The sequence below is a fragment of the Arvicanthis niloticus genome, chromosome 8, assembly GCF_011762505.2.
Source record: "Arvicanthis niloticus isolate mArvNil1 chromosome 8, mArvNil1.pat.X, whole genome shotgun sequence".
Lineage (NCBI taxonomy): Eukaryota > Metazoa > Chordata > Mammalia > Rodentia > Muridae > Arvicanthis > Arvicanthis niloticus.
In genome coordinates, this window is record NC_047665.1 from 72,012,424 (window position 1) to 72,035,952 (window position 23,529).

The 23,529-nt window shown below is 39.4% G+C and overlaps 1 protein-coding gene across 1 annotated transcript in view; it reads left to right on the plus strand.

Moving 5' to 3' along the window:
• The window catches only part of Gpr158 (G protein-coupled receptor 158), a 342,907-nt gene that overhangs the window by 163,738 nt on the left and 155,640 nt on the right, over positions 1–23,529 (plus strand). The window contains exon 3 of the mRNA XM_076938807.1: positions 17,763–17,888. Within this exon, the coding sequence (XP_076794922.1) occupies positions 17,763–17,888 (126 nt within the window). The remainder of the gene's footprint in view (positions 1–17,762; positions 17,889–23,529) is intronic.

Below are 23,529 nucleotides of genomic sequence, written 5' to 3' on the forward strand. Positions count from 1 at the left end.
ATAAAAGTAAAGCTCCCTGCCATTTGGAAAGATAGCATTTGATTTTCATTTAGCATTTAGTAGGCAGTACAGTCCTTGCCTTTTGGGTTAGCACTGTGCCCTTTACTCTTTAGCTGATTTGCTAATTACATTGAAAAACTCTCCAAAATCACACTGGGGATATGCAGATGTATCTTCAGTTTCTAAATACTTGAGAGGCAGCCAAGAATTTAGTACATGCAAATGTATTCTGAGTTTGATGTGATGTTTGCAGAATCGCTTTTATTATCAGCTTTGTCCTTCTATTTTAGTACATAGAAATCTTCTCGGTCACTGAAATTAGAATAGATGTTATGTTATGATTCTTTCAACTAAGTTTTTAAAAGCAGAATTGATATCACAGGTAAAAGGAGAAAAGAACTAACAATGTTTTGGGGGGAGTGGGAGGCTGCAGTTTAATGTTCTGTTTGTAATTTTGAGTTGTAAAACATTGCAGAAAGACACACAGCTGTAGGGGATGGAGTATAGCAAACTGTTACAGAGACACGACTACCTGACACTCTACACAGATGCTACCATGCTTGAGAAATAGGGAAAATTACCAGAACTTTAAAAAGCTTTGTGTGCCCTATCCAACCATCATCTCGTCAATGGTTCCTCAGTTCAGCAAATGTTCTGACTTTTCACAGTATATAGTACATTTTTTCCCATTTTAGATTTTATTATAAATAAAATAATTCAGAATATAGTTTGAAGTTTGTTCAGCATTTGTTTTGCTTGTAATACTAGATTAAGTACATTGTATATTACTCTGTTATATGGATCTAGCATAATTTATTTCTTCATTGTAATACAGGTAAACATTTAATTTTATTACAGTTTAGGTTTAGTGCTAATAGTATAGTTATTTTATTTTTATATTGAGTCACGTGCACACATTTTTCAGTTGAATATGTACAGAAGTCCTATGAGTTGAAATAATTTGATAGTTGGTTATATTCTTTTTTTTACTTTAACTTTTTGCAATAGTGGGGGTTGCGCTAGGAAGCTCTCTATTAGTGAGCTATGTCTCCGGCCTGCTTTTATTTTTTATTTTGAGATACCTTCCTGCACAGTTGCTCAGGTTGACTAAAACTCACACTATAGCCTAGGCAGGCCTTGAGTTTGTGAGCTTCTTGTTTTGGTTTTCTAAGTAGGTAGGATTATAAGGAACTCCCAGGCCTGGGCTAGCAGGCTCAACTTGGTATGTTATTTTCATGGTTAGAAGATATGCCAAAGTCATTTCCAGTTGACATCATTTACATATCTGTGAGTTCTCTATAAGGCCTAAAAACTATATTCTCACTTGCATTTAGATTGACTATGAAATTGTATCTATTTTGTTAGACACATTGGTTAGTTCTGTTAGGCTGGCACCCTGTTCATCCCCTGTACAAGCTCGGAAACCCTGTCAGTTCTCCTTTTCCCAACTCTGCCCACACAGAGAAAAGACTCACCCGCCCCGGGCTTGGAGAAACCATAGGGCTAACATGTCATCACTCCTGGTCTCTGTTTCAGACCATCCACTCAAGAGTGCCCACCCAGGGGCTCAGTTTTGACCATGTATGGACACAATCCCAGCTCCTAAACAGTAGGTCATCACTCCTCGCCTAAACTCTATAAAACCCCTTGCTTTAGCCTAGATGTGTGACTTCATTGAACCTACCCAAGAATTGCCTCCTAATAAACCTGCATTTATAAACTTTTAGATATATGGCCTATATCTGCATCACTGAAGGAAAGAAAAAAGTCTTTCAATTTTATTTTAATTTTTGAGTTTTAACGGAAGAAGTATATCTTAATGATTTGTAACATGTTGCTTTGAGAGAGAGATATGAATGACCAAAGCAAGCAAATTAAAACACCACTTCACCACTCGCTCAGTCACTCAGTCACTCATCAGTCACTCACTCACATTTTTTGTGCATTGAGAACAACACAGGAAGCCTTTTAACCATTCCCAAGTCATGCCACCTTGTTAGCTAAGTGTGTCAACACCCTGCTGTGTTAAAGATCTGAATTTATTCCTCCTAACTAAATGATAGTTTCTTTGAATCAACATTTCCCCCAATTCTCCCGTTTTCTCCACCTAGAATCTTACAACTGACATCTTACGCTCTGCTTTTATGAATTTGACTTTTTAGATTGTGTGTTTGTTACTTAAAAATGACATTTCTCAGCTGGGAGTGATAATGCATGATTGTAATCATAGCAGTTGGGAGATGCAGATGGAAGGATCAGGAGTTCAAGGTCATCCCCAGCTGCACAGTGAGCTCTAGGCCAGTCTGGGCTATATGAGACCTTGTTTCAAAAACCAACAAAAATAATTACTTTTCTCTGATGTCTAATGAGATTGAAAATGCTATATGTGTTGATCAATTGTTCTGATATTCTGCTAAAGCTTTTGTTCAGTTTTACACAGACATGTCCTTTTCTTTAATCATATTTAAGATTTCTTTGGTATTCTACATACAGAGTCTTTTACATTGTGTGTATTAAGAAACTTTTTGACTCTGAAATTGGACTTTTTTTCTTTATAATTTCCATTAATCAAAAGTTATGTTTATTTTAAAGCATTTTATATTTAATAATATCCTGTATATCATGAAGATGTTTTATTATGTGGTAGGAGTTCGAATACTTTATTATATACATATTATAATTGTAGCTTCTATCTAGTTTAACAAGTAGAAATATAGGGGATCTTCCAAGGAAGGGGAATTAGGGCATGGTGCCATAAAGAGAGATGAAGGAGAATCTGGGTATAGCCAGAAACTATGTTGATGTTGATGGTCCCAATTGCCACCAGAGGGCATATTGATACCCATGCTGAAGATGCTGAAGTGTAGCTCTTCACAGTTGATGGCTTCTGACAGGTGATGGGTTGGGGAAGGACTTGGTTTTCTTTAAGGGACTGGCCTCTGGGAATTTGGCCATGCTTCAGTGAGTATATGGGCAACACAAAATGGACTTGATATTTTTTTGACAGAGGGCACAATGGTGGGAGGGTGGACCTGGGAGGAATGGGAAACAAATGTGATCAGGTGCATTGCATGAAAGTTCCAAAAAATTAATACAAATATTCTGTTGGGGGAAAAAAAAACCAAGATAAATGGAAACTAGAATTAGAAGATTAAATAGGGAAGGTGGTGGTAGGGCAGAGTAAAGGAGGAAGTATATGAGGAACAATTAACACCAGAGGGCTTTTGAAAGGCCATATAGAAAACTTACTACCGTAAAGCTTCCCAATATATGTACATATACGAAAGGGATTTAAAAGAGGTCACCATATAACAGGGCAGACAGTGTCCCAACTAGACATCTATGCCACCAAATAAAACCTTCAACGTCAGGAATGGGTTACAGCTTATTGAGTCATTTGACAAAGGGGTCCAATAGACCACCCCCCTCCATACACACACTCTAAGACATCATAGGTTATTGTCAAGGATATTGGTTACTTCTATTACCTGACTTAAAACACTACAGCTGAAGACACCACTTGCTCAAAATCACCAAACATGGAGAAATCAAGCTAGTGGCCAACTAGAAGCTTCACCCCTGTGACTTCACCCCTACCAACCCTGGTTGTGGAAGGTACCTTGCATGCTACAGAGGAGAAGATAATCATCAATTTCATCCAGATAGAAACATTGCAACCTACAACAGTGGCCTACCTACAAGATACACTTATGCAATAATGGCTCAAATGGTATAGGAGCAACCAACCAGTGTTTACTTAAATATAAGGCTTACTCAATGAGATGGAACCAATACCCTGCACTGTTGAAGTAGTCAAGATGAAACTTGATAGCTATAGGCTTAAGAGGAAGTCTAATATTATTATTCTGCTAAAGAAACAAGAAAATAATTTTTAATGACATTGTTCAACCCTAATCAGAGAAGCTACTTCTTGTAGTAGATCAAAATTAACACAGAGACCCACAGCTAACAATGTGAAGAGAGTGAGAGACTTTGGAGCACTCAGTCTTAAATGGGATGTCTTTATCAAGCTCCACCTCTCAAGGCTCAGGGATCCACGTGGGAGAGGAAGCAGAAAGGTTTACTGAAGCCAGAGGTGGTGTATGGCTCCAAGGAGACATTTTCCTTAAATAATAAGGCTGATACTTATACGAACTAACAGAGACTGTGGCAGCATGCACAATACTTGCATAGGTTCAAACAAGACAAAATCCCAGCAGTGAGAAGAGGAACTAGACACCAAGTCTCACTCCAAACCAAGATGCTATTTGTAATTGATACCTTTTGGGAAAAGAGAAAACAGATTACTCCAATGAAGTATCACCAGGTGTATCAACTGTGCAGGCCCCATTCCCAGAAGCAGTTGGACAACATAAAATGTACTCTATGTATTTATGTTGGTTTGGTGTGTGTGTGGGTTTGTATTGTTTTGTTTGTTTTTTTTTCTTTTTAATTTGTTTGATTTCTTAACCATACTTATAAGTTTATACATTGTGCGGTTTCATAAAATTTAAATCATATATATTTGTTCATAACTTTCATCTTTATTTTATGTCTGTGCACATTTTGCCAACATAGATGTCTGTGTAGTACACATGTGTCTGGTGCCCATGGAGGTCAGAGGAGGGCATTGCATTCATGGGAACCTGAGTTATAGATGGTTGTCAGCCACCATGTGTGTGCTGGGAACTGAAATTAGGTTCTCTGCAAGAGCAGTCAGTGCTCTTAACCACTGAATGATCTCTGTCCCACAACTTGCATATATCTTAGTACTTTCTTAAGCTGATCTAAATTGATTTATAACGCATTTTATTTCTGTTTTTCTGTTTTATGTTTATTATTATATTTATTATTATATTGTAATTTCAAATAGCTTTTAGTCAACAAATACTCTGAATATTTTAGTCAACAAATGAGTTTCTGGAAGCATTTGCTTGGTTGTAGGATCTACTTAGTATATGCTCCAAAGACTTTTTATTATTTTAAACTCTACAATGAAAACTTTGTATATAGTCTGCGAAATTGAGAGTAAGTACAAAGAAATGTGTATAGAAAATGATTGCAGGGGTGCAAATTTGAAAAACGATGTAGGAAGCAGTTGTACTAATGCCTTGAAGTGGTCATAGAGGTTTTCTGAGCATTATAGTGGAAAAGAGAAGGGTCAAAATTTCATTTATATAGGATTGAGAGGAAAATAAGTTTTTAATTCAGGCCTTTGCAGTTAGAAAGTACTTAGGTGATCTTGACACTTGCACAAAAAAAAAATAGGAGATAATATGTAAACAAAGCATAGAGTAAGAAAAAAAGTATAGAACAGAGCTTTGGAAACTCCCATTGGCTAAGTCCAGGAATCAGTTCTGGACCAGAGGGCGATCTAAGGATCTAAGTCCAGGAATCAGTTCTGGACCAGAGAGCGATCTAAGGATCTAAGAAGAGAATTTGGTGATAGGAAGCCAAGACAAGAGTCTGATGACAGAGGAAACTGCCAGCAGCTCTATGTCTGCAAAAAGGTTGAACAAGCATGACCTGAAAGTGTCCGGCATCTGACACTGTGTCTTGGGCAATGTCTGCTCACGGGAGGGAGGGTGATGGTTGCCAGGCTGCTGTGCACTGGTGAGGGAAAGGGCATAGGCAAATAGAGATGCTAAGAGCTCAACCTGTGCAGAAAGTTGTGTAGCAACTGGAGATAAACTCAGGACTGAGGGAGACTTGCAGTCATCATTCTTTATATGACTGAGATTTTAAACCTTGTCAATCATGAGGGAACTTACCCATAAAAGTGAGATAATTGAACAAGAAAGTGGTCACTATTGCTTAGAAATGTTACTCAGAATATGCTTGAGAAGATTTGAGAAGACTTACCTCAAAGAAGGAGATTGCTTAGCTTTGGTCCAGAAGAGAGACACTTTCAATTTATCAAGAGACTGGGTATAGACTCAAAAACTGAATCATCAAAGGCAGTTGAGGAAGTTTCTGTGTCTTGATTTTATTCATATTAGAGAGTACTTCATTTAAATTAATTTGAATCTCATTATATTATTCACATTAATTTCTGCTATTTTGTGTTATTTTTTATTCTAAAAAAATAACTGAGATCAGTAGAGTATCCCAAGGAAAGCACATACAATGTGTGAGTTATGGCCAACTAGAGCTGAGCACAGGATTTAGTGACTTTGTATCTGTGTCTCTTTTTTTGCTTGTGACTTATGAACCCAGGCCTAGACCATGACTCGATCTTTCCTTACTGTATCAAACTGTGTACCATAGAGCAGAAACAAAATTAGGTGAAGAGTGAAAAATAAAGTCTCTGTTGCTTAGAAACTATTACCCCAGGGGAAACAGGTTATCAGGTACAAGCATGAGACATAGTGAGTTTGTGGTGTAGTGGGGAGAAGTATTTCAATTTTAAAAATAAAAACCTTTAAGGATTGGTGTCTATCAAGCCTCTGGGACTAGTGGTGGCAATGGGTGACGCCTTGAAAAAGTTGGGTTCACTTACTCTGAGATGCCATGGATTTTCCTAGTCAGAGCAAACTGTTAGTGTCACCGCCTCCCCACCCCCATAGAAAGAAAGGCAGGTAGGGTCATGGAAGCATCGCGTGAGTATACAGCCATCCCATCCAACCTGTTGGATGCACTTCTGCCCCAGTTGCACACGGTCTGGGAGAGGGTCTAGGGGAAACTAGGAAAAGAGAGTCCATATATGGAGGGGGCAGCTGTGGAAAAGCCATCCTTCAGCTGGGTAATGATTTTTTGGTGCTGCCTTTTGTCTGGGGAGTGACCACTCTTCAATAGGTAACCCCTCACTGATGATCTGTAATGAAGCTGTATCAACTCATTGGCTCCCTAGAGTGAACTTTGGGACCCTAGGAGGAGAGGTGAATTTGCTTATGTCTCCCCTGGTAAGGAATTTTGCTTCCCTGGAGGATGGTTTGATGGCCTGTATGGTGGAGTGTGCCCTCTCATTGCCTGGAGGCCTTTCAGACTTCTGTGCTTTATTCAATGGCTAACCATTGTAGGCAGAAGCCTCTGGATTCTAATTGTAATTTGATATGTTTTAGTAATGTATTCTTCCAAACACTTCCTAAAATTGGCAGACTCATCATTACAGTATTTCTACAAAGACAAACTGGAAAGCCAGGAAAGCAAGCAAAGCTGCCATCCTTTTCAAATCCAGGAGAGTCCTCACTACTTCATCTTGCCATTATGGAGCTTTTCAGTCTAGTTGCTTCAGTGGCATTGCCATCTGTTTTTGAATGAGGCTTAGTAAATTCAGCACAGCAGGACACTTTCTGGAAGTGGATAAGTCCCTTTTCAATGCAGAAAAGTCCCCAAGATGGAGAAAGTGACAAAATTGGCTACCATGGGAACCCCTGAAGCTTCCATCTCTGCAGTGGTTTTCAGGCTGCACTAGCTTCTGTTGCTGTGTATGCTTCACTTGGTACACCAGCATCCCTTGCTGTACAAGCATCTCTTGTTGCACCAGCATCCCTTGCTGCATCAGCCTCCATTACTGCACCAGCAGACACTGCTGTGTATGTTTTCATTGTTTGACTTGTTTGGGATTTGTGTATTTGTGAACAGTCTTTGTGATGTATTAGAGACAAGAGGGTCTTTTATTATGGAGTGTGTGTGTTACATATATGTATGTGTGCATTTTACATGTGTCTGGTGTATGCCAAGTATGCATGTGGGCATACATGCAGTGGCCAGAAGAGGACTCTGGGTATCCTGTTCTACCATTCTCTGCTTTATCTCCTTGAGGAAGGGAAGGGTCTCTTGCTGAAAGTATAGCTAAGATACAGATCAGCAAGCTCCAGCAATCCTCCTGCCTCTGCCCTCCCCATCTCCATTGTTGGGGTTAGAGGTACCATGGCCCTACCTTGATGATGCAGGAATGTGGTGGTGATCTAAATCAGAGTTTACCAGTAGCCCCCATCCTAATCCCAGGCTTCTGTCTTCAGGAAATCTAGGTAGAAAACAAGCAATCTCCTTTGTATGGCTCCCAAATGGATATTTATTTCTGGCAGTCCAAGTTGAAGAATTCTGCACTAGGAACTGATTGATATCCAATAGAATAATGCCTGAAACCAAGAAGAATGGAAAGATAAAGCATTGGAACAATCAAAACAGATGTTGGAGCAGCCATGTGTTACTGCCAGCTGCTGCTTTATGGAAGACAGCACACTGCAAGCTGCACTTCTTGGCGAGCAGTCCTTACTCTCTGTGGAACAGGGCCTTGGGCAATGTCCAGCCTTGCCACATGCTGACTGTGTGGCTTTGGGAGACTTACTTTAGCATTCTGCACTCTGGTTTTATTTTCAAAGTAGGGATAGTAGTGGACCTGCTATGGGGTGAGCTTGGACTTATGCTGCACTTAGAACAGTGTGTGGTATACACTGAATACACAGGGAATGTTAACTATTTGTGCTTTCAGTACACACATTATTTAATCATCCCTGTTACTCTTATGTCACATGGTTGGTAAGCCAGCGCTACTTTATGCAGGGAATTATAACCATAGCACAGAGAGGGAAGCATGTATAGAGGTTAAGTCCCTTTTAAGATTAATGTCTGGTAGCTGGTAGCTTAAAGCTGTAAAGGTTAAGCATAAGGACTCCCAAACACAAGTGTTTGCTCTGTGCTACTTCGTGTTGGAGAAAATTGTCAGAAGCCTCCAGGAGCCGCAGAGCTTATTAAAGCATGTCAGCACAACCCCCATCCATTGTTCAGTGGTTTGGAATCATGAAAAGCACAAGCATGCATTCAAGTCAAAGAAGACAGGAAATGGTTTGCATTTTAGAAACTGCTAAAGCAAACCTGCAAATAAATAAAAAGCCTAAACATACACACCAACAAAGGCATTCAATGTCCATTTTTGGAGGATTTGGGGTTATCTAAATATTATTTTGCTTAATTGTTTTGCTTCGTCTTTATGTTCCAAATTAGTTTTTCTCCAGAATTACGTGGAGATGTGATTTGTACATATAAGTATCATTTCTGTTAGTTCCCAAATGAGACTTGTACAAACCTCGTTTTAGCCTTCACCTTAGCCATTCCTGTGCTTAGTAATTCACAGAGAGAGAAACCTGCATGTGTGTTTGGCTGGTGATGTTTATTCTGCAGTTCTGGTGGCCAGAAGCAGGCACTCTGACTTGTGAGATATGTCACATGTTAGCCACTTGCAGTGTGACCCATAATGTACAGATCCTGGAAAATGAGGAACCATTTTGTTCTAGACCACTTAAAACACATTTAAATGCATTAAATGTAACTGTCTTATTCTACTTGGGTGAAACAGTTCAGCAGTGTTAGATGTATTCACAGCATTGTATAACAGATCTCTAGATAGCTTTCATCTTACAAATTGAATCTCTACCCCACTGAACAAGCCCATGTTTCCTGTCTTCCCTTTGGGTGCTGGCAGCCACTAGTCTGCTTTTTGCTCCTGTGAGTTTACTTCTGTCACGTGCGTGAGTGGAATCATATGGTGTACATCATTTTGTCACTGGATAATTTCAATAGTGTAATGTCCTCAAGTTTCAACCATGTTGTGGCAAGTGACAGCATTTCCTTCCTTTCTAGTCTGAACTTTGCCCCCTTGTTTCTACATAACACTATTTGTTAACTATCTATTGATGGGCATTGGGTGAACTACATTCTGGCGGTTATGAGTGCTACTGTGAACATGGGTTTCATCGAGATCTTACTTTTAATTCCTTTGTTTACACATGAGGAAGTAGGATTTCAAGATAATACATTTCAACTTTTCATTTCTACAGAAAATTTCATTTGTTTTCTATAGTGGCCGTTAGCATTTCGTCTAGCCTCTGCCCCATGGTTACCTGGCGGTAGCCACGTGTGCCTAACTCATTATAAAAGGGGTTACTTGCTTCCTCCTCTCTCTCTTGCTCTTGCTCTCTTCCTTTCTTCCCTCCCTGTCCTTTCTTTCCCTATTTCCCTCCCCCACTCTCTCTCCACATGCTCCTGGCCAGCCTCTTCTCTCTCTCTCTCTCTCTCTCTCCTTCTCTCTGCCTTTCTCTGTCTCTACTATCTGTTCAACTCCCCTCTCCATGCCCTAAATAAACTCTGTTCTGTTCCTGTGGTTGGTACCTCAGAGGAAAGGGGATGCCTCAGCATGGGCCTGCAGAGGCACCCCTTTCCCCACATCATACCTCACCTCCACCAAACATATCCCTGGCTGCTGCTGCTGCTGCCGCCTCCTCCTCCTCCTCCTCCTCCTCCTCCTCCTCCTCCTCCTCCTCCTCCTCCTCCTCCTCCTCCTCCTCCTCCTCCTCCTTCTCCTCCTCTTCTTCTTCTTCCTTCACTGTCTCCTCTCCTCCTCCTCCTCCTCCTCCTCCTCCTCCTCCTCCTCCTTCTCCTCCTCTTCTTCTTCTTCCTTCTCTGTCTCCTCTCCTCCTCCTCCTCCTCCTCCTCCTCCTCCTCCTCCTCCTCCTCCTCCTCCTCCTCCTTCTCCTCCTCTTCTTCTTCTTCCTTCTCTGTCTCCTCTCCTCCTCCTCCTCCTCCTCCTCCTCCTCCTCCTCCTCCTCCTCCTCCTTCTCCTCCTCTTCTTCTTCTTCCTTCTCTGTCTCCTCCTCCTCCTCCTCCTCCTCCTCCTCCTCCTCCTCCTCCTCCTCCTCCTTCTTCTTCTTCTTCTAAAACACAACAGTGGCTGTCCTGGATTATATCCTCACCAAGAGCACATGAGGGTCTAGTTTCTCCTTATCCTCAAAGTACTTGTCACTATTTGACAGTGACCTTAATGTTGGCTATGAAGTGTTGGTTTAATTACGTTTCTCTGATGATTAGGGATGCTGAGCAGTTTTTCTTCTGCTTGTTTGCTGTTTGCATATCTTCAGAGAAATGTCTAGTTCAGATCTATTGCCTATTTTTTACTACATGGCTTGTACCCATTTTGTTATTGTGGCTGCTAAATTGTAGAGGTTTTTAAAAAATATATAGTAATATATATTTTTAATATATATTGGATGTTAGCTTCATAGCAAATACTTGGTTAGCAAATATTTTCCTTCGTTCTGTAGAAGGCACCTCCATCTTGTGAGTGCTTTCCTTACTACACAGTTTTAACCTTGATAGAACTCCATTGTGTATTTTTAATTTTTTCAGCCAGGCTTTAAGGGTTGTACTCAAGAAACACCTCCAAATCTAATGTCACAAAATTTTTTGTATACTTTTTTCCTTCTAGAAGTTTTATGGTTATTGGTCATATGTTTTGGTCTTAATATTTTTAAATCATTTTTTGTAAGTTTTAACAAAGGTTTGATTAGCTTAATTCCTTTGGCTGTAGACACCCAGTTTTTCTGGGATCGTTTGTTAAAGAGATTGCTCTGCCATTGTTGCCCATGTCAAGGATGACACCATATGTGTGGATTTGTTTCCAGCTCTCATCCCATCCCACTGGACTCTGAGTGTGTCTTCCTGCAGTGCTCCAGCTGTCCCTGTATAACTGTGGACTGTGTTTGGGAGTCAGGACAGCACAACACAGCGTTGGAAGACTGCTTTACTCCTGGGGATAGTAGGAACTCCACATACACGTTGAATTTTCTTTCATTATCTGCTGAAAACATTTTTAGGATTTTGATATAGTTGGTATTGAATCTTTCAGTGAGTTTAGATGACATAACCATTTTAAACATTTAAGCAGGTTGTCTGGTGAGCACTAGATGCTAATCTATTTCTTTTTATATTTTGAGATTATAATATAATTACAACATTTCTCCTTTTCCTTTCCTCCTTCCAAACTCTTCTATGTATTCCTTTTTGCTCCCCTTAAAAATCATGGCCTCACTTTCCAGTAACTGTTATTATACAAATATATGTATTTACATATATTTTCTAAATATAACCTATTCAGTTCATATAATGTTACACACACACACACACACACACATGGCTGATTATTTAATTTACATTTACAGTTTTAATTATATAACCTTTCACTAATCTATTAATTCTTTCAGTGTTATTATGAAGGAATTATAGAGGAAATAACTTAATTTTTCTTTTCATATTGTTTGTATAAAAGTAGCCAAATTTATTCCTTAATGACTAATAGAATTCTCTAGTGATGCCATATGGTTCTGGGAACATTTTTCATTGAGAGATTTTTAATAACTGATTCATTCTCCTTACATGTTACAGGTCTATTCTGATTTTTAATTTATTCACAAATAAATCTTGAAAGCTAGGAAGGTTTTCACTTTATAAAAAACTCTTGCTAATTGTCTTTATTCGTGTTTTAGACTTCTCCATATTGGAGTACTACATAGTAAATCTTCCACACAGCTGGAAATGAACTCAGGGTCTCATGCAAGCAATGCAAATATTATATTGCCAGGGCTACACCCTCAGTTCTGTCCATCCATAGATGGCTCAATAAATGACTTGGTGAGGCTCATCAAGGAGGGCATCCTCACTCAGTGAAGGACCATCACTCTTATACCCTAGCTCAGTGTCTGTCAAAGGATGTTCACACAACAGCCGCTTCATAGATGCCATGCTGCTTTCCTGTATCCACTCTTTTGACATCCAAAAGATGCACTAGGAAGGTTTAGACTTTAATATCTCAGATAAACACTGCCAATATCTAAAGTGAAGAGCGTCAGAATACAATTTGGAAGGTTTTATCCTGTGTTAACTGAGTGTTTGGTTTATAGTCTACATTCTCAAGAAAAGTATAAAAGAGACACCTCCTTAATCCCCAAAGGAGGAACATGAATTGTACATTGTCCATGTTATAAGGATTGACCATGCGATTTCCTAATCTTGATTTTTAGCTGGGTGGTGAACAGAGAAACGGTGTCGGTAGGCAGAATAAGAAAATGAGGCAAGTTGGTTTTCAAACTCACAAGACTTACTAGAAAAATAAACCAAAGCCACTTACACATGACGCTGTGTAGCACATTCAGTTCCCGTAGACATCACCGTCTTATCGGTAGAGTTGAACAGGACACTTTTACGTGTTCTCATTGAACAAAAGCTGCTGCTCTCATTGAGATCAATGTAAGAACAGAATACAAGGTTTGAGGTAACTAAAGATTCACGTTGCTATGGTGTCCGTAACAAAATTAGGATGCTTTTTTTGTTGTTATTGTTGTTCAAGCGTCTTTTTATGTGGCAGTATTTATATAATTAACTAGATTTTTTTAAACCTCCAATGTAATGTCAGCTCTTAAGTTAGCTTAATAGCCGAGAAATTCTTTTATTGCAATAAATTTTCAAATTTGCCCTAAACATTAACAATTGTCCGTGGAGTTGCTATTTCATTGTTGATTAATAGCATCAAGAAATTATTACCATTTTAATAAACACAGTTAACCTTCAAATTATAGTAGAGAAAATATTTAAAATACTCCACTGTGGGGTTCTGATATCTGTATGCACAGTAGTGTGAGGGTAGGTAGTGAGATAGTGACACTTCATTTGATTGCTCTGCTTAGCACCCTGTAATAATAATTTCTTCCCACCCCACCTTTCAGTACTTGAGATACCCTGAATCTCAGCAAGTCAGGCACATTTCCCCTCCAGAGCATGCTTGAGTTTCTAGAAGAAATGTAGCTTCTCAGGGACCTTTGATTGAGGGATGGTCTCTTTTATTGAGAAAGTTGTCTTAGTCGGACTGGTTGGAAGCTTCTGGGGGACACATGGAGAATTGGGGCAGGAAGAGGGCATGCACTTGTTGATTTACCCTATTCTATAGTTGCCTCAAATATGATTGGGTCATTGCAAATAAATAATGTGTAATTGCTTATTGGGTCTTTAGGAGATCTCTGTGTGCTCTGTGGTTACTTTGTAAATACTGGTTAGCTAGATTGAGATGCCTGGTGCTCATCTAAAATTTTGTTTTCCTCTGAGTCTAGAACCTATGTTCTTGCAGCACTTGACCAAACCTTGGGCCCTGTCCATGTTTGACAAGTGCTGTACCACTGAGCTATATCCCCAGGCCTTTCATTTGAAGCAAGGTATTGCCAACTTAGATTGAGCATGAACTCACTAAATAGCCCAGGCAAGCTTTGAGTTTGTGATCCTCTAGATTTAGCCTAATTCCCAAATATAATTGGATATGTGCATGCATTGAGAGAAAAAAATTAGAGGGAAGGAGGAACCTCATGAAATAATAATGAAGAAAAGTGTGAAAGGGGCATTCATGAAGTAAAGTGTCCATGAAGGCCCTTTCAGGATTTTTTTTTCCTGTATATTTGACTTAGAAAACCATACTATATGAATACATTTCATTTACTGAAGTTTTTATGACACATAAAACTGCTCTCAATGCTCATCAGTTTTAATCTTGGACTGTAGAATTATTATTTAAATTATTTAGTATTTTCTTTTAAAAACCCCTGTGTTAGAAAGCCATCCTGTAACTTCTAATTCTTAAATGTTTTAACTTTGTCTTATAGATTATAATGAAAAAAAGCGAAAGGTCCAAATCTTGGCAGAGAGTTATAATGAAAGAAATAATAATAAGAGTATTTTTTATATTCTTGGAGTACCTGTTGTACTGATGCATAGTCTGTAGTAGATAGAGGTAACAAAGCTGAAGCATCCTAGGCTGCATTTTATTTCTGGGGTGCTTGCTGTCTATTAGTGAGACACATCTGGACAGCCGGTCTTTTTATGAACATGTAGCACATTTATTTATCTATAAAACAGATTTTAACATACAAAGAGTTTTGGATCATTAGTTCATCTAAATTCTTCTCTTTTATTTTACATCCTAAAATTTACTTCTTTTTTTCTCAACAATTTGTGCTAGTTTGATCCAAGCATGAAATCTAATGAATATTTAAGATAGAAAAGTGATTTCTGTGTCTTAACTTTTTTGAATTTGTCTACCCATCTACCTACATTTGCTTTGATAGGACCATCTAGTATGGACTGACTTGTAAAATATTCAAATGGTTTTAAGTAGTTCTCAAGGCAGTAAGATGCACTGAGAGATTGAAATAAAAACCATGCTGTCTTCTCTAGTGTTTCTAATGCTGTGATGAGACACCATGACCACAGCAATTCTTACAAAGGAAAGCATTTAATTGGGGCTGGCTTACAGTTCAGAGATTTAGTCCATTATTGTCATGGCAAGAAGCATGGCTGCATGTTGGTAGACATGATGCTGGAGACATAGCTTATCTACACCTGGATTTGCAGGAGCAGAAGGGAGAGTGACACTGGGCCTGGCCTGAACATTTGAAACTTCAAAGCCTGCCCCCAGTGACACACCTTTGTAAGCATAATGTTTTGTGCACTGTGTGAAGACTATCCTTCTGTTATTCAAATGCTGATTTCTCTATCCCCATATTATGTTGCAATCCAGACATGGCATTGTAATGCTTATTCTAAGTATCTTTTGTTTCAAGTTTTTGTAAAAATTGTTCCCTACTTATTCTCTTATTTGTCAATAAAAGCTGATCAGCCAATGTCTGGACAGAAGAGAGAAGAGGGCTGGACTTCCATCAGGCAGGGGAGGAAGGGAAGAGATAAGGCTCATCATGAGGAAGGTGTCTGAGAGAGACACCAAGGGAACACACTTGGAGCAGAGAGAGCCAGACCAATACAAAATGAAAGTATCTCAAGGATTTTGGCTGACCTAATCTGGCTTAGAGAATAGAATAGATCAATGACTGCCCAGTTATGATGCTATTAGGCTTATCAAATAAATCTTATAGTCTGTCTCATTTATTTGGGAGCTTGCTGGAATAGGAAAAATGATCACTTTTAAAAATACATTTACATATCTTCTCCAGCAAAGCCACACCTCCTAATAGTGCCAGTCACTATGAACCTTGAAGGGCTATTTTTATTCAAACTACTACATTCTACTCCCTGACACCCATAGACTTGTAACCATATGATAATACAAAAATGCATTTAGTCTGACTTCAAAAGTCCCCATGGTCTATCTTTAAAAGTCCAAAGTTCAAAGTTGTTTCTGAGACCCATGCAATTTCTTTACTGTACCCTCCTATAAAATCAAAATGAAAAAGCAAGGTCACATACTTCCAACATACAATGGTACAGGATTTACATTACCATTCCAAAACGGAGCAAAGGGAGCACTGTGGGAATCCTGGACCAAAGCAACACCAAAAATCATCTGGGCAAACTCCAAACTTTGCATCTCCATGTCTGATATCAAAGGGCTCTTCAGATCTCCAACTTCTTTCTGCAATTACAACACACTACTCTCTCTTGAACAGTACTATTCCCTGTTAGCAGCTTTCCTCAGCAGGTATCACAAGGCTCTGGTATCTTTAACATGTTAGGTCTCCAAGGCAATCCAGGCTTCACCTTTCCAGCTTCCTTTGGGAAACTCCTTTCTAGGCCTCCACGCACAGACACCCTGACACACACCTGGCCTCAGCAACTTTCCCTAGTCACAGAGAAAGTTTCCATAACCCTCTTCTTTTATTCTTGACTCTAAAGCCAGAACCAAGTGGCCAAAGCTGCCAAGTTCTACTTCTTGATGGGGCTGAAACATGGGCCTCCTCGTTCAAATACATTTTCACTGTGTTTCTGTTTTGATGGTTTCCTTCATTGCTTGAGCTTGGCTGGCTAGCCTCAAACTCAGAGAGCTGCCTGCCTCAGCCTCTGGAGTACTAGGATTAAAGGGTGCATCACCATGCCCAGCCCTAAGCTTTTCAAAAAATTCCTTTCACTTTTCTTTCATTCCTTTGCACAAGTTGAAAGCTTAGCTGGATAGGGTATTGCTCTGAGGTCACCACTCCCTTTATTCCATTTAGCATCAGGTTTTCCTTTAAACATTTTATCTACATTACTATTTTTACTTGCTCAAATTGCCCCCTTTTATTATAGATCTGCATTACTGCATTAGATTAATTAATATTACACACACACACACACACACACACACACACACACACACACACACACACAATATTACAAAACAGACTCTAGACCACACAGAAATAGTCTTCTCCTCTGAAACCTCTTGATCCAGGCCCATACAGTTCAAATCACCTTCAGCACCACTGTCTTCCATATTCTTAACTAGGATAGCTCATTAAGCCCCACTTAAAGCACTCAGCTGCTTTCCTAATCCAAAGTCTGTATTCCTTCAAACAAAAGTATATTTCATCTGGCCTATCACAATAATACCCTGGTCCCTGGTACCAACTTGTCTTAGTTAGGGTTTATTGTTGAAAGAGACACTATGACCACAGCAACTCTTATAAAGAAAAAACATTTACTTGGGGCTGGCTTAGAGTTCATAGGTTCAGTCCATTATCATCATGGCAGAAAGCATGGCTGCATGCAGACCGACATGGTACTGGAGGAATGAGAGCTCTACATGTAGATCTGCAGGAGCAGAAGGAGATTGTGTGTCAAACTAGGTGTAACTTGAACATGAGATCTCAAAACCCCTATAATGACACACTTCCTCCAGCATGGCCACACCTACTCCAACAAGACCACATCTCTTAATATTACCTCTCCCTGTGCACCTACTGGGCCATTTTCTTCAAGGCACCACAGTATGTTTTAAACTGAATGAGTGAGCAGTTGGCCTTGACAGTGGCCATCACAGTGTATGCTTAGAAAAGAAACTGTTATGTCTAAAAAGTCAGCTGGTGAATAAATCTAAAATAAAAGTCGAAAACTGAAGTATTTTATTTATAGAAGCTTTGTTTTGTTAATATTTGCGCTGGTAGATACGTGTTAGTCTTCATGCTGTGAACCACGCTGTGATCAATTACATTGCTGTCTTTTCTTCTCCATAGTGTATGCCAATCAAAGGCCTGGGATTCGTGCTCGGAGCCTATCAGTGCGTTTGCAAAGCAGGATTCTACCATCCCCGTATCTTCTCAGTGAACAACTTTCAGAGTAAGTGCTCTTTGCCTCTACACGTACACATGCATGCACACAATCATTCAGGTTCTTGGATGATAATAAATTTGTGTTGTTAAACTGCTCACTGATAACTTGTTGAGGTAATAAGGTCAAAGCCTTGTTGGCCTCCTTGAATCACTTAATGGATTTTTATTTGGGTTTGGCACTTTCAGTGTTGGGTGTGGCAGAGCATGAAGGACTTGTGCTTAGGAATATTTTAGTTTGTCAAACATTTGAAAGCCTGAAGGTATTATAACTCCAGGAGAAGACTCTTTAGGGTTTCCTTGTGAGAATTGTTACTAGAAAGTTTCTAAAACATATTCTGCCCATTTATCTTATTTATGAGTTTGTTTCTATGTTACTTTTCAATAGTGCATGGAACCTTATCATTGAGCAGCTTAACACAAATTTATTACTAACCAATTTCCAGTGTTCAGGTTGCCAGTTACGGAGTAATGGGATCTTTTCAAGATCTCATCAAATTAAAGATGTTGCCATTGGATTTATGAGGCTGAAGGTAATCCTTTGAAGGTTTTCAGATGTCTAAAGAATTCAGACCTTCACAACTGGAGGCCTGAGCTCCCTACTTTGAGGCTGAATGATTTCCTGGGGTTACTCTAAAATTTGCATTAAGGTCTGCATGGTTCACACATTGCCACTCCTTCCCTCCCATCCTGTTAATCCATCCTCCCCTAACAGAATATAATTGTAGGAGTGACTTTGTCTCACTTTTCTATACAATGTCTGCAGCACTCAGATTTACAGGTCTCTTCATATCCAAAGTGATGTGATTATTATACGAGGTTTATACACCAGCAATGAACCTTGGTCATGATCATATGTTTAGTCCTACTCCAGAGAATGTTAATGTTGCACTTTAAATACTGAGTTTTATTTTCTTTGTAATATAGAGAATTCCATGTGGCCATATTGCCTTGTAGCCAGCAATTAGACATACTACCAGGCAATGAGGAAAGTAGATGGTAAAACTGTGGGGGTTTCATCAAAAATTGGATTTGTAGGCTGTTAAAATTTACACATATGACTCTTTCATATAGACCCATTAATCTTTGGCACTCTATAACTGCACTGTGTTGTAGCACCTCTAGCAGACAGTACTCAAAGAATACATTTGAATCTCTACTGTGACAGTTGGCCTTTATGAATTTTGGTAGACATTCATAGGTTTATCAGTAGACTGTTTTCTTCCTCTTAGGAAACCTCATTCTTGGGTAATGAATCCATTAAAAATTTCTTCTTGGTTCCCCAGTCATGTGTAACTCTTGCTCTGAAAAATAGGTGTAGGCAGGATTGTGGAGGTTCCATCTTTCACATACACTTAAGTCCTAACTTTATGTGCAGCGGGCTCTGTAAGGATGATGAGTCAGTTCCTCGGCTGTGAGACAGGGTGGTAGTGGTAAGGCTGCTTCACGATTACACGATGACATAAGACTCTGTTGTTGAAGCCATAGAGGAAAGGAAGGAGGGTACACAGAGTGGGGTGGGGGAAGACTTGCACTGGTTTGATGAAATGAAGAAATAAGCTATCTTGATGTGAGAAGAATATGTAGATTGGGACTTCAGGACAGAGACTCTCACTGCCAGCTTTCAGGAAAACAAGACTAGACTTGGGTATTATAACCTGAGCTGCTGGAGGACCGGAGCTCCTAGGGATAGCATAAACTAACCAGATAGCTTGATTCCAGCTTGGAATCTCAGCTGCAGCTAGAAACCCAGGTGTACAGTGCTCAGGTTCTACTCAGCAAAAACAAGGACATACCAAGCTCTGAGGCCATAGAAAGAATACAATAACCATGGTGATAATATTTTAGGATGTTGATGCTTTTCTGGTGTGTATGTGTATGATCACATGTGTGTGCGTGCGTGCGTGCGCGCGCGCATGTGTGAGTGTGTGTGTGTGTGTGTCTACCCAACCCTGCGAATGTCATCACTAGTGTGGTATTCCTCACATCTATGGTCCAGCCATAACTTATGATTCAGCACTGAAGGAGAAGGGGTTAGGCTTAGCTTCGCTTGTGTTGTGTGAAAGTATTTGGTATTTTGCATGTGGTTACCCACATTTGTTCTCAGCTCCCACTGTGTGACTGAAATAAAACATCTAAATATTGTGGGACCAGAGAATGACTGTGCCACTTGCTTTATAACACCACCAGGAGAAACTGGCTAACCTTTAACAACTTAGCTTTATTTAATTTGCACACTCCTACTTTTCCTTGCTTTAAACACTGTTGTGTTTTTTTTTTTTTTTTTTTTTTTTTTTTTTTTTTTTTTTTTTTTTTTTTTTTAAAGTATAGACTGGACCCACTCTCTATGGACAAGCTGACTTTATTTTATTTTTGTTAAGAATCTAACTCTCATGTTATGCACACTGTTTCTGGAGACCACAGTTTTCAGAAGGATGGCCATATAGGTGAGGGTAGCTTTGACCTCAGCATATACTTAACCAAAACTGGCTTTACTTAATGACAGAATAGGAAGCCAGTTATTGTAATAAATTGAAGCCCGTCTTTTAGGACAAATATATCTTTCTGGATGCCTTGTCAGATCACATGAAAATCCATCATTTAGCCACGTCCTAGGGAAAAAGTCTAACACTCTGACCAGGAATATGAATATTATCAGTCCAAGGTCTATGCATGCAGTTGTATCAATCTTTGTTATGATTACAGAATATAACCACATGATTTACACATGATAATGTATGTAATCTTAGTGATATTATTTAGTGATAGTAATGCAGAAAATTGGAGAAGTACTTGCATCCTTAAAAATTAATTATACAGAACTGACGTTACAAACATTTCTGTATTAATGTTCATTTTGATTAGACACTTGTCTGCTCCTGACAGCTTCTGTCTTGGATTCTATGAAGAAATTGAGCATCTTTGGAGTTACTCCAGTTGTGGGGAGACAGCCACTAGGCAAGAAATATGCCTCTTTCCATCTACAGACAAATAGCGGTCCAGAAAAGACACACTTGCCTAGACAGAGTAATCAGCCGTCATAATTCATCGCATCACTAAGGTCTGTCAGATGATCCTAGTCCAGAAGGCTGAAGATTTGAGTTCTACAAATCCAACATTCTGTAGTATAGGGACTGTCCAGGTGTTCAGCGGTCTCTAGTAAATTGCGTAAGTCTTGAGAAGCTATGCCTGATGCTTTCCCACCCATGATTTCAGTAACTTAGTCATTCTGGATTTCTGACTGGGGTTGACTAGATATAGTCTCAGAGCAATCCTGGCTATTTACTTCGAGAGAAAAGATCTGAGTGATGATTTTCAGCTGACATGGTGTATTCTAAAGCCAAGAAAAAATAGCCAGGTTCAGAACAAATGTTTTAGTTAGGAGAGATGACCGAGGTTCTGGTTAGTCAACAAAATGATGGACTGGGTATTAGGACTATCTTGTACCTCACTGGTACAAATAGGCATAATTATGGCTCTTAATTGTATTTTGAGAGAAAAGTTTTATTTTTAACAGGAAGGGTGATATGTAGGAGGAGCTAAGGTGGGAGGAGTACTGGAGGAAGAGAAGGAGCAAGGAGCGGAGAAGAAGGAGAGGAGAAGCTAGGTGATGAGCGAGAGAAAGAGGGGGGACATGGAAGCAGATGTTCACGTGTCTCCACCAGTCAAAGATAATTGATATATCTAGGTTGGGTATTGGGTTACACTTCTGATTGAGCATTACCAAACTTATAAAGCCTTTGATTAACATTTTAAAAAAAATTGTATAAAAGCAAAAAGGAAAAGGGGCATGGGATAGGGGGTCTTCTAGGGAGGGAAATGGGGAAAGGGGATGGCATCTGAAATGTAAACAAAATATCCAATTAAAAAAGAAAAAACTGAGAAAAAAATTATGATTATCTACAATCAGCACATAGAGTATGAGTTTCATATATAAGCATACTGTATCCACTGCCCCTCTTTTATCCCATTTTTTTCTCCCACTGATTCCCTGCTCCCCAAATAGGCTCCCTTGCTTTAATGTTAGTGCAATATATATATAAAATATAGATTCGCATAAGAGGAAATGTACTTTTTTTGCTATGACTTGGTTCTCCCTTTCCCATTAGCCCTCTTCTTCCCCCAAAAAATAGTAAATTCTCTGCTTTTATGTCATATAGATGTACATATACATCTAGATTCTACATTATCCATAGTGTAAATAAAGCGTTTGTCTTTCCAAATAGGAGATTGTGTTTTCCTACACTTTCTTGAAAGTAGAGTTAATTTGGTAATGAATGACCCCGTTTAATCTTTGGGTCAAATGTGAAGAAGGTATTGGAGACCCAAAATACGAGAGAAAACATGATAAAGTCTCTAGCCAAGTCCATGACACATAATAAGTAGTGCCAGAGACATAGCTGGGTCAATGAATACATATATAAAATCGTACATTAAGCCAATACTACTGATGATGACAACACAGCTCTATATTTTAAATTTTGTGTTGTGATGACATAACTAGTGACTTAGGCTAGAACTTGGAGGATGAGTTTTATCAGAAGGATGATGTGGCCACTGAGAGTGTAGCAGTGCTGACCACCTTCATGAGCCATGAGGAAAGCGACACTAGAAGGGACATGCAGGAGCTCAGATACATCAGAGGGAAACTCCGCTTTAGTTAGTGTCGATAGACTAAATGAGCCCCAGAAAGCAGAAATTCTGCACGGCATAGATAATATTCACTGAATTTATAGTAGAATTCTAGAAAAGGATTCCATATTCCTCATACAATCTAGTGCTGTCTGCAGAGCAAATAGTAAAAACTTATAGGCCTAGTCTTTTGGAGAAAATATACAAATATGAAAAAAAAAAAAGTTATAAGAATCTTTATTTAATCTAAGAACATGGTAGACAAGGGCTTGTAAAGACCAACCAGGGTATGTCTAAATGATGTGATTTGAAACTAGGCTGACAGGTCTGAGGCCCGCATCCAGGCATCATTTTAGGACATCTGTAGTCATGTGAGCTAACAGGAGCTGACATTTGGAGATAGCAGAGTTTCAGAAAAACCAAGTCCTGATGGACGGCTGTCTCCTCAGATCCAGGCTGCTCACTTCCAGGTTGATGAAATGCAAGCTCATGATGTTCTCACATCTCCCCACCCTAAGTCATCCATCTTAGTATGCTTTCCATCTTCAAGAACATCTCTGGTCCTGTAGATGTGCTACCAGGTTTTTGGTTGTATTTCTTGTCTTTCAGATTGATTTCAGTTTGTGCATCCTTCCAAATAAATCCCAAGTTACCAATGACCAGCAGCAGAAGATGGCTCTCTGTACTTTATCCCTCAAGTGCTACTGATAATGAAAAGCACATGGTATAGGAGACAGACAAGAAAGAAATTAGAACCTTGAAAATGAGTTGTTCAGGGAGGGAAAAAGAAGTTCTTTGCAAAAGGCAAAATGCAGGAATGCTGAGGGCTGCGCAAAGGGCATTGCCTCTGAGCCAAGCCTCTTGCTATGTAATGAGAGGCTTCTTGGCATGAAGGGTGGTAGCTACACTTAACTGTGCGGTATAACTTTATATATGTAGTAAGGGATTATAATGTAGCAAAGGGTGCTAGTAGAGCTTCTGTAAGCGTCTCTTATTCATAGCCTTAGTAAGGGGCTGGGTTTCCAGAATCAGCCATGGCCTC